Here is a 12132-nt window from a genome sequence, read left to right on the forward strand (position 1 = left end):
AAAGGGACCAGCCTGGCCATACGCATAACTCTCCTCCCCGTTCCAGAGACCTTCACCGGTCGCATACGCACCAGGGACTACTGCAGCACTGAAACCAGGCACCGCTCAAGCTGTGGCCGTGGAGTCTGGAGTCTGGTTTTCCCTGAAATCGCATTCACGTCTCCCAGGCCCATCAAAGCTCTCCCAGTTCTGCCCCCCACTTTTGCTCTGCTATTGCTTTGACCTGCATCAGAAATGTCACTGATGCCAGGGTGCTGGCGAACTAAGAAGCAATCTTGTTTTAATGACTGTTTTGCATCCAGAGAGTTTGATGGGGAGTGCAGAAGCAGTGCTATTGTTGATTCTTCTCAAGTTATTTAAGCAGCAGACAGGCAGGAATGAGGGACATACCAAGAGAAAAATCTTCAGAAAAAGGCGCTTCAAAGGTTTTTGCATGCTTTCCCATTCCACTTTAACAAGCTGAATGATTGATTTGGGTGCTTGTTACTTTAGGGAATAAAATCCTCTCTGCAAGTCACAAAGCTCAGCCTAACAATCTGTTATGTTCTCCGAGATGCATTTTACAGGGATGGGAGTGAGACTGGAAACAAATGGTCCTTCATACCTCAGTTTGGGATAACGTCTGCTGCTATGCAAGTTGATTCAAATGTACTTCTTGATTTGAAAGGCTGCGGGACCGAGTTCCTCTTGAACAGCCAAGAATAAATGAAGAATAGTAAGAAAATTGGAACTCCTATCTTTGACAGGGTTGGGTTTCTGCATGTTGATTCCTCAAAAAACCTACGGCTTGTATCCAATGGCTATACCTGAGTTCAGCTGATGGTAAGAGGGCAGCAACTGCTGAGAAAAGATGTCCATGGACTTTCAACCACATTCATTATAAATGGACTATTTCTGTGGTCTTCACACCTCTTTCACGTTTCATTAGTTTTCAACTTATCCTCCCAGATTAAAAATAAAATAAAATAAAAAAAGTATTTCCCTGTTAGGATTAGCACCAGCAATTTAATGGAAAGTTCTCCTGCACTGGGAGAAGACACCACACACTACACCTTGTGCAGACAGTCTCAGATATTCCAAATTTGCATTAGCAAGGTGTTGTGCAGCTAATACAGAGTGAGAAAACGTGGAATGATTAAAATCAAATCTAGGAAAATCTTCATGGGCTTTAGGCAAACAGAAACGGATGGAATGAGAAATCATTTCAGCAAGTTATTACAAACTACTCCCCTGGCAGTAATTTGCACATTTTGACCAATCAGCTGTGAAATGTTCTGTGACACTTTAATTACAAACACTTTTGCAATAATCAGACTTTACATTTATATACATTGCAGGTTAGAGTTTCTGACCTAAGTATCACCGGTGTTCATGTTCTGAAGTGAAATGTATAGTAAAACGAACCTCAGAGAAACAGAGATTTCGGAAAGACAAGCAAACGTTAAGATAAATTAAAATGGTGTGGGAGGCTGATTCATGTGGAAAAACAAGTGAAGAGGAGGAATTAAAAAACACAATATGAAATACTCTCTACCAGTTGGAAAGACTACAACAGCTTCGCTTTTGGAAGTTGTTTGCTCTTATACATTTTTGATTAGACAGAAAAGAAGGGAGTCCTTCAAGTTAAGACACTAAAGCTGTATGCTGGTGGCCCTGGTTCCAACTCCCTGTTCATCACTTCAAATATTCCTTCTGAAAGCCCCGGTGACATTTTTCCCTGCCTCTGCTCCAGTACCAGGCCTTGCAAGTGCCCTCAAGACATCTGAGACTTCGACAAAGACCTCTGGCTTACACCTTCACTCTAAAGAGGTGCTGGCTACCCCAACGTGGCGAGAAGCCACGCTTTCAGAAGCGGCAGGACCTGAACACAGTCACGGGGCACAACTGAGCTCTAGAATAAGGACAAAATACCTGCAGGTGCCCAAAGCTGACCTGAAGTCAGCAAGTTCAGGCAAGCAGCACGCCTTTGCGCTAGCACGGCACGATGCACAGCTCACCATTTGCTCTGCTTTTAGATCCGCCCTGCTATTTGCGCACACTGTGGCACGGCTGTACCGGGTAACTTCGTGCTTGCAGTACTGAATTGCATACAGATATGCCGAGAGTGAGATAGGTTTCCTGAAGTACTCCAATGTATAGCACCCTGAGGTCTCCAACAGTTTTTAAATTTTGGATTTCCATAAAGCTACACAGTATTTTACTTTAATTATTCAGAGAAGCTATAGCGGAATCATTGCTTCTTCAGTAAAGTGGATTTCAGTGACATACAAATGTCACAATTACGTTTGAACGATACACAAATTGATTTCTCACTGGCCCTTCAGAGAAGGAACAGAGAGGAGGAGGAGCAAACAGAAACCATTAACATCAGGAGGTTAATCAGAATAAAAAGCCTTCTGAAAGACGATCAAGGCTCACTCTTTTTCAACTGTGGCATTTTCTAGAGATATTGTAAAAGATCCTGACTGGCCCCTATGCTACACAGGGATCCACTACAACCAATTCCTTAGCATGGTGCAGATTCAGAGTGGAGCACACCGTGTACGTTAAAACTAAAATTCAGACACACATGAAAGTTTAAAGGGGGAAAAACCTCTCTGTGGTGTGCGCACTGACTGCCACACTCCGTCAAAACTCTGAGGTCCCAGCACACGCTTTCCTCAGAGCAGCCAAGAGCTCTCAGCAACCCCAAAACTGCCTAAAAAATGGCAGACATCAGAAATCGATGCTTACATGCTGTAACACATGTGGGTCAGGGAAAACCCTTGCCTTCGATCTCCTAACCCACAAGCTCCTTTGCATCATTCTGACACGCTCCTTCCAGCTGGAACCAAAGCAGTCTCCAGTTGTTAAGCACTGAGCAGGAGACGGCAAATGCCAGACTCCATTTCCCTTTTATTCCCTGTATTGGCTGCACTATAACATAAAGCACTTGGTCTTCAAATCTTCTAAAACCAACAGACTGACACCACAGCAACTCTTTATTCTAAAAACTGGCCGCATCAGAGGTTTCATCTCTTCCTTCAGCACGGCTGGATTGGCCCTGTACTGGTCCAATGTCCTTTCTTCATAATTAAAATTGAAAAAAAAACCCCAAACTAAAAAACAACCCCAGAAAACCAAATGCCCCCCCCAAAACATACTTAGATGGGAAACACTCATATGGGAAGGCCGGGAAGGAAAGTAGGACTATCTACAATGTTTCCTCTACTGAAAAAAACCTCCACAGAACATTGTCTCTGCAAACGAAAGGGTATAAACTGAGGGGGGCCAATTCTCAGCCTTGAAGCAGCACACGTCATCGTCTGCACAAATGCACACTGGGTGCAAAACGCTCAGGTTGTCACTCAAAGATGCTGGATTTACAGCCACTTTGCACTGTTAAAAACGGCTGCAGGAGGACGGCACAGGAGAGAGAGATCCAAACAGGTCTCAGTTGCTGCCCGATTTGCATTTACTCTTGTATCCGACCGGTCACCCTGTTCACTCAGCTCCCTGGACAGCCTCAGCCCCTCTCTGAAGGGCCCCGACAAAGGCAGTTCAAGAGAAGCGAAGCAAAGAGGTAACGGTGATAGAGAACACCCAGAATAGCCAGCTCCACCAAAAGTGACAAACAGCACAAAGCACCCAGTGAGGTCCAGCAAGCGCCGTGACTCCTTCAACCAAACACATCAGCTACATCTTGTAAGGCAGAACTTTGGTGTGGACTTCTCCCGGGGACAAAAGGACATGCTACTTACACGTAAAGCACAGTTTTCTGGTCTCCGACTTGTCCTCCATCACCCACTGTCAGAGTGTCATATCCTCTTTCTAGTTCAAATTCTTCAAAGGTGAGTTTGATAACCTGGCAAAGATGCAGCATGTTAATACAAATCAACTGCCAAGGCAGCCAGCAGATCCTCTTGTCTTGTTTATTTATCTGTTTGTCTATTGAGGAGCAATTTATAAGAGCATTAATATCTTCAGGACATCACCAAAGGTGACCATCCTCGCTTTTTATAGCGCTGTAGCAATTCCTTCCAGACAGATTGAGCTCTTACTGAAATTACCTCTCCAATTTTTCTGCTTTATCTATTGATTTTCTAGATGACTTTATTGATAAAAATACGCGTGTTGGGATTTCAGCATGCTTTTTTCACCGGGTACTGCTACCATTCCTTTCATAAACCTGAGATTATGGTGATGGATTTGAACATGCATATAGGCAGCGTGTTTGTTACGTATGGTGCAAGTGGAGAGTCTTTCCTTTGCTCTGTGCTGCTCAGAAAGTCCCCTGGTTTTCAGAAGCTTCTGTCAGACCAAGAAAGGCTTTATGTGCGCTACCACTGGGGTAGCTCAAGGAAATTGTCTCAAGCTGCCTGCAAACACAATCATCACAGTATCTGTCCACAGCTGTTTGTTTCCTGCGCCTTCTCTCCTGCTCTGTCCTAACCTTCCACCCCAACTCGATTTATGCAGCCTCCACGTAGCGCTTTGGAGCAGAGGTCCCACGGAAGTTGAGAGGTTTGTGTTCCAAGTCTCCTGGCTGCTTTTGAAATCTATTATTCTCAAATAACTGAAAAGTACAATGTGACTTAGGGGACAAAGGTCTTAATCCAGCCTCGGACAGCGCAAGCAAACAGAAAAGGAAGAGAGCTTAATTTAGAGAAATGCTTTACATCCACGACACCAGGGGAAAAAAAAAAATCAATGGGTACTTTGTTTCTTGGAGCTTTTTTAACTGCCTGGATTCAGGAAAGTACATAAACACTTGAATGCATTCAGTTCCTTGTACATGTGCCTGTAAATATGTTAAATTTCCTAACTTTTAACAGACTAAATTACTAAATTTAGTTTCACACTACTTCTGCCGTTTCACACAACAGAAGCAGTTATCCAAAGCAATTGAGAAGAAGGACCTACACATGTGCCAGGGACCACAGACACATGATGCCACCCTGCACCTCCTGACTTGGGGCAAGGGAGCAAGGCACAGGGAAACTAAAATCTTCATCCTGTAATTTCTTGCCTATTGTAAGAGCAGCATCTCCTGCAAACACCTGAGCGTGTGTGCAATCACAGGGGAAATGAAATTCCAAAGTTAAACCCTAAAGCAATAATTAACCATCTTATGTTAAATGCGAGCATGCCTCCACAGCCTCTTCAAGGCTTGTATGGATTCTCTAGGAAGCTGACAACATTCTTCTGTCAAAAGTTACTCAACTTCAACCCCTTAAGAAAACACTGGTTAGTCAGACATCGAATGCCTTCAGTGTTCTTTAAAAAAGTGTGTATATATTGTTTAGACTGAACTGTTGTGTGCTACCATCTTCTACATATAAATGCAATTAATAGTTTTCAAATGGATAGAAAAGCAAATTAGATACTTTAGCTGTGACATTCTGAAAATAGGGTATTACCCAAAAGCCGCAGGATCATGAAACGGGAGCCTGTGTGATACTTCATAGAAGTTTGGAACCATTAATTTTAGTAGTAGTACCAAAATATTAACCTGTGCAGATTACTATTAAACCATGTAATGATGGAATAATGCAATTAATACAAAGAACACACTGCTGTAAAGTGGCACACATCATTAGTTAAATCAGTCATTCAAGTAAACTGCATTCTAAGGAGTCTGACCCTAATTAAATAACTAATTACATTCTAGTATACTGAAGACTGCAACCTTGTGGCACAGGGACGGGATGCTGAATACAATATTTATTTATCCATTTTCCTGTTTTCTTTTTGGTCTGAAAGCTGAAAATTATTTAATGATTCATTAAACAACAAGAGACCTACCAGCACACACAAACACATGGATGACACAAAACCTCAATTTTAAGCTACTGAAGTGACAGGAAGCAATTAGCAAAGTCAAGAAAACAGGCTGGAATATGGCTCCTGATTCTAAGGCTTCGTACTGCAATGTGATTTGAAGTGCAGTCACACTCATAGGAAATAAACCACAGTAATTCTCTCCACGGAGAACAGCACCTCTTGCAGTTATATTCAAATGCTTTACCAGCACACATTACTCATTTCCCCCCGCTTCTCCCCAGACTCAAGCATCTGTCTTCGTTTGGGATGAATCATCCCCTCCGGGCCCGTCTCTCTCCACCGATGACACAAGGAGCTTGGACAGGGCTCTATTTGGCTAGCTAGACACCAGCTTAGAATAACCCCTGAAGAAATATCAACCAGTAACATCCATTATGTCAAGAAAGTTCAAGAAATAGTTTTGATGCAAATTCACCAATTATCATATGCATTTCTCAGCTCCCAAGTGATTTATTTTTCCACTGTGGTTGAAATTAATTCCCATGGCATTGGGGACCAGCAAAAAACCTATATACCCTGAATACCCCCCAAACAGGTTTGACACCACCCTCTGCATAGGAAATAATTCCAAGCTGTCAACTGAAGAGCACTATGCCCTTAATACTGTTTAGGTAGGTTTCTGAGCAAACTTCGAGGGGATTTTGTAGCTCAGTGAATCTGGCTCAGTTCTTTTCCAAATATAGAACAGATGACTTGCAAATGAGTTCTAAATTCAGCTCAGTGGTTTTCCCATCGCTCATATTAAAAGCTTCATATAACAGGACCTGATCCAAAGACCACTCAAGTCAATAAAAAGATTACCACTGACTTCAGCAGGCTTCAGCTCAGGCCCATAATGCTTTTTATCTTCAAAGTATTTCACAGGCATTTTAATTAATTCCTCTTCAGTCCTTCCCTCACCCATGCTGGCGAATGTGCAACGATGGGATCAGCCCCTTCGCGCACAAAGGCAACGTGAGTCAGGGAGGGGAACTCTCCAATTTAGCAACACGTTTCTAACCTGGGCCATGCTTTGAGTGAGCAAGAATTCTATGTGTACTTTTCAGAGGCAGCACTGTATGACTTGTTAGGCAGGAGTATCAGTGACCGAGCTGGCATTAACACTCACACACCCGCAACTCCCGCTGCTATACGGGGTTATGGGCACGAGCCGCTGCATCAGCCCACGCAGCCAGCCTCGGCAGCCGTTTGCTGGACAAAAGAAGCCATCCGTGCCAGTGAATCTACTTGCCTTTTGTGTTTTCACCGATCAGATATGGTCCTGTCCGCACAACTTTGGTTTCTGGAGCCTTAATGAATTCTTTGAACAGCAGAAAACACTACGGACAACTGATTCGTTTCCACTGTTTCCCACCTTCCGGAGCAATGCCAGGAGGAAGCCTGTGCCTCGCCTGGGCTCCCAGGACCACGCGGAGCCCGCTCTGCCATTCGCGCAGAGCAAGGGCACCAGGCTGCAGCTCTGAACGGCGGCTCAAATGAACACGAGCAGGCGAAGCACCGTGCGAGGAACAAGCAGGCACAGCAGTGGCTTTCCCAAAGCAATTGGTGCATTCCCCTCAACCCTCCCTGCTTCAAGGAGATGAAGAGTTTCTCCCTACCTGTAAATTATGCTTCCAGGATGAAACATCCAAAACCCAGAAACCCTTTATAAACTGATATTACTAATTAACTATTTATCACTTCAAAGAAGAAGAAAATGGCAGTCTCTTTACACAGTTAATACAAGCTGCCGATTTGACCAATCTATCTTTATTTCAGTCGTGCCACACCTCTTTACAGTATATGATGCTGCAGCCCATGGAGCAAGCACTAGTTTCTTGTGCTGTTGAATGTCTGCTCCAGGTTGGTAAGTACTGAAATTAATGGATTTTACCGATTTCAATCCCCTTTATGATTTATGAAAGCTGAGGATCAGGACTTGCAGGTTCTGTTTCCTAATCAAAAATTTTTTATTACGCAGGTTTAAAAGCTGAGGAAGAAACTAATCAGGGAAACAGGAGAAAATCTCTCTAAGTAGAAATTTAAAGACGGTAAGTTTTAGAAAAATGAGACAGTCTTCCCAAGAAGCTTACAGAAGGAGAAGCTTGGCCTATCACACTGCTGAAGAAAAGGCAGAAAAAGTTTGTGCAAGAGGCTGGCAGAAAAGCAAGTGAACAGAGCTGAAGATTAGACTCTGAATATTCAACATGAAAGCAATGTGACAATGAAACAGTGGACATGGCCCATAAGCATCTCTTGACAATTGACTGCCATCTCCTTCATAATTTGCACCGTAAAACCACGTGGAAGTGTTAGGCCACGTAACATCTGGGGCACGTCTACCTCTAGCTCGCTACAACTTCTTTCCAAACACAGAGGACTATTTTATATACACAAAAACTGGGTTTTGCTGATCGTTGAAATACAAAGATGCACAACAACAGAGATATGTATAACAACACACACAGCCTAAGCTGCTGATACATTCACCAGCCTGTCCATGCACAGGCAACGCATACCCAAGGCTGTGCATGCCACGGGCTGAAACACACAGCTGACACTTGAGCAGTAAGAGCTGCGTTACATGGGGCCTGCTCTCCACTGGCACGTTACCCTGATGAACAACAACCTCCTGGGTCTGATTAACCAGTAAATCACTCCTAATAAATCAGCACTGGCAAAATATCCTGATTCCACACTCCAGTTTCCCAGAATTTGGGTCATCACTACACTCCTATGCAGCCAAACCAAGACATCCGCTGGATGAGATGACCAGCTAATGACAGCCCTTTAAATACAAACTCATTCGGAACTTGGAACGTAGGAATACTCCTCATTAAAATCATAATCCACCAGTGATCTGCACTTATTAAAGGCCTGAACTGAGGCCAGTGGGGAGAGAGAAGCAGAACTCAACAGGCTCTTCAGCCGGCCCCGGCCCGAGCTGCCCTGCCACAGCCAGGGCTCCACAGGGAGGGGAAGCGCTGGAGGCGAGGGCACACGATGATATTCCGTCAGTGGCAGCAAGCTGCCTGCCACTGCAGATGGTTGCCAGCATTTCTACAGACCACAACTTCTAGCAAAGATGAGATCCTGGGACACTAACCTGTTTGTGAAATGCCCTCCTTGGGTCAGCAGCAAAAGGCTAAGCGTATGAGCTCAGCAACTTGGCACACAAGGTTTGCTCATGAGCTAACAGAGATGATGTTAGTAGGAACCCAGATACTAAAAAGAATGAAACTTGTCTTCTGAGAGCCGAAGATGGTGAGTAACACCTCAGAAAGTATATTTTGAGCTACACCGCAAAGTCATTTTTGTTATGTTCCCATACGGATCTGGAGGAGAGGAAGAGGCTTAGTTTGCAGGGCTGGAAAAAGCTGCAAGGCACTGAACATTGCCCTCCCTGAGCCAGTGGAAAACAGAAAGGACTTGACCTTACAACGGCCAAGGCAGTCCAGCTTTGTTCTCTGCGTTACCAGCGACAACAGACTTGAATCACACACCATTATACATTTGTCCAGTGGGGACAAAAAATCCCCACCAAGCTCCCCTCTTCCAAACCTCAGTGAGCACAGACAGGACTTGTTTATAAATTTACAATATGGCATAAATAGCAGTAGATAGAACCATACCTCCCCACCTCACGTGCCCTCTGCCCTTTGGGGGCCGAAATCCCCGTTGGTTAGGGGGCAGCTACCAGCCAAAAGGAAGTGAAAAATCAGCATTCCTGGCACAGCCTTCCTGCCCCAACTGAGAGCTGGCTTAATGATATGCTTTGCTAAGCTGTTTGGCATTTCACCACCATTCACGCCAAGATATCAAAGAGGTTTTGATTAAAAATAATTACATTCACTTTTAATTACATCCTTTAACAAAACGAACTTTCAGCAGAGAGGGAACGTGATGTGTTGTGGTCTTTAAAGATGGTTGAGAAACACGTGGAAGAAGTCTGCGGGGGGAGAGGGGGATACAACATCAGAAACAGAAACTTGAATGGCTAAATATCAGAGTAGTCCTCTGAAGAAGCACAGCTATACAACTTTTCAACTAAAGCTCTGAAATCATGACATGGAGACGCATCTCCGAGACCTACCTTGGCTGGATTGAGCGCAGTGATGACCCACACACAGTAGGCATTGTTATCGTATTGTACAGGGTAGTTGGGAGAAGTTATCACACCACTGGGACCACGAAGGTACGTATCGCACATCCTAGCTGTGAAGAGCAAAACAAGACAGAAGCGGGAGTGAGGTCTCCGAGCTTTGGGAGCTATATGGTGTTCTTTGTTTACAGAGGAGAGAGAAGTAGAGATGCACACAGCATGGAAGGGGGGGAGAATTGCTGCTCTGTGTTGTTTTCACTAGCCAAAATATTAGATTTTTTTTTTTCCATGTAACAACAGAGATGAAGGATTTATCTGCGATGAATAGATGAGTGGGGTGTTTCCAGGGGCTATCAAACAGATGGACCACCAGACCAACCACCAACAACCCCTTCTCTAGCGCTCAGGCCGATTTTATTTATTTTTTACTATATTAAAGCCCTCACAGAAATACTTTCACATCCAGGACAATGAAAGGAGCTACACAGAAGATGCCAGGTAAGACACAGCTCCTTTTCAACATCCCCAGAAGGCCGTGTTTCCTTTCGTCACTGCTGGCTTCGTTCTGGTATGACTGTGGTCTCAGAATCAAGATGGCAGCTCAATTTTGTATCTTAAAAACATCTTACGCAAAGTAGAAGCTGAAGAGTGCTTAAGTGGGGAATTTTTTGCTTGTGGTATTCCTTTCATGTAATATTTAACCAGAAAATGCGAAGAATAGTGTCCTGGTTTTGTAACTGCCTCTGCTGTTGCGATGCGAATTAATTTACCTTAAATCTCAAAGGAGCCGTATGTGCACATGTGGCATCTGCAAGGCTTTTCTCCCCCCTCCAAACAGCAGTAAAGCGTGGAGAAATGATCTCCTGGCCAAACTGTTTGACCACACAGGTGGTCACGAGGGAACACGCGAACACTGAGAAGCAGCCTGCCCCCTCCTACATGACTCCATCCTGGAGACTGTTACACATCCCATCCTACCTTACAGGGAAAAAAGGTAAATCCTGTTTATTCCCATTTTAAAAGTGTGCAACAGGAGCACAAAGGGATTACCTGAGTCTCCTCCCCAGAACCCAGAGGGAATCTGCTGTAGATGGGGAAGCTGAAAAACAGCCTCCCAGCAGTGGCAAGGTATTTGATCACTGGGTATTAGAAACCGGTACAGTCCGGGGGTTAAAAGCTGGCTCACCGGGCACCCTGAATTTTTGCAATTTGAGAGAAACTCAATACCCAGTAACAAACTGGAACAAACAGAAAAAATAAGTGGTATAAAGCTGAAATAAAAAGCAAATGGAAAACTTTTTAAAAAGAAAAAAAACCCCAAAAGTTAGCGGTTAAAAAAAAATTAAGTTGATTCACAGAATCATAATAATGCAGGCAAATCCTTTCTTATCTCTTGCAAGAGGACACCATAAATTTCCTTTATAGTGTCACATATTTATGCCAAATATCCTCTTACACTGATTCAATTTATTATAGGCTTGTTTCAAGAATTAGATGGGATTCCAAAGCCTTGAAAAAATCTGCAGATGAAATAAAAAAAAAAAACTGAAAAAATACCAATTTATAACTTTAAGAGCTTTAGAGGGGTTTAATTAAAAATATTACAAGTTGTTCGTTATTAGCATTATAAATACCACAATTATGCATGCCACTTTTCAGCGACAGAGAGGGGATGAAAACAAAATGGCCAAGGGCACAAACTGGGCATTAGGGTTTCTCCCGCTGAAATTAAACCCTGATGGCTCACGGCTGGGCCACAGGATAACCAGGATCATGCTAGTTAGGAACCACAGTCTAAGTAACCCCACATTGCTGCCTACTAGCAGCAAGTTCCATTCAACAGAATCTTCCTCCATCTTAGCTTTTCCAGATTTTGTTTCAGGCTTTCATCTTTTCTCCCCTCTCCTCCCTATCCCATAAAAAGAAACACCTGGAACAGAGAAAACAGAAGGGGACAGAAAGCATTGCAAAGAGATGAGGACATAGTACGCAGGACACAAATATAATCCATATGGTCCAGAGCTAATGGCTTATGAAGCTTCACTGTTAATGGGAATAGCTTTATTACTTCCATTATGCAACAGGAACAGGTGTTTTTCTTAAAAAAACAACAAAACAAAACAAAGAAAACCCCACAGGTTTTCTTAAAACCTGAATTTCTGGAATCAAAAAGTTGTGTGAGAACCAAGCAAATGTTTCTTTCTCAGGCTTGTGCTGAAAAGAATGAA

General features: G+C 43.6%; 1 protein-coding gene across 1 annotated transcript in view; it reads right to left on the reverse strand.

Annotated features, from left to right (window-relative positions):
• Positions 1–12132, reverse strand: part of CSMD2 (CUB and Sushi multiple domains 2) — a 304278-nt gene that overhangs the window by 139188 nt on the left and 152958 nt on the right. Inside the window, exons 10-11 of the mRNA XM_075722124.1 lie at positions 9896–10017; positions 3741–3844 (exon numbers count right to left, since the gene is read on the reverse strand). Of these exons, the coding sequence (XP_075578239.1) occupies positions 3741–3844; positions 9896–10017 (226 nt within the window). The remainder of the gene's footprint in view (positions 1–3740; positions 3845–9895; positions 10018–12132) is intronic.

Source organism: Pelecanus crispus, chromosome 16 (genome assembly GCF_030463565.1).
Source record: "Pelecanus crispus isolate bPelCri1 chromosome 16, bPelCri1.pri, whole genome shotgun sequence".
Taxonomy (NCBI): domain Eukaryota; kingdom Metazoa; phylum Chordata; class Aves; order Pelecaniformes; family Pelecanidae; genus Pelecanus; species Pelecanus crispus.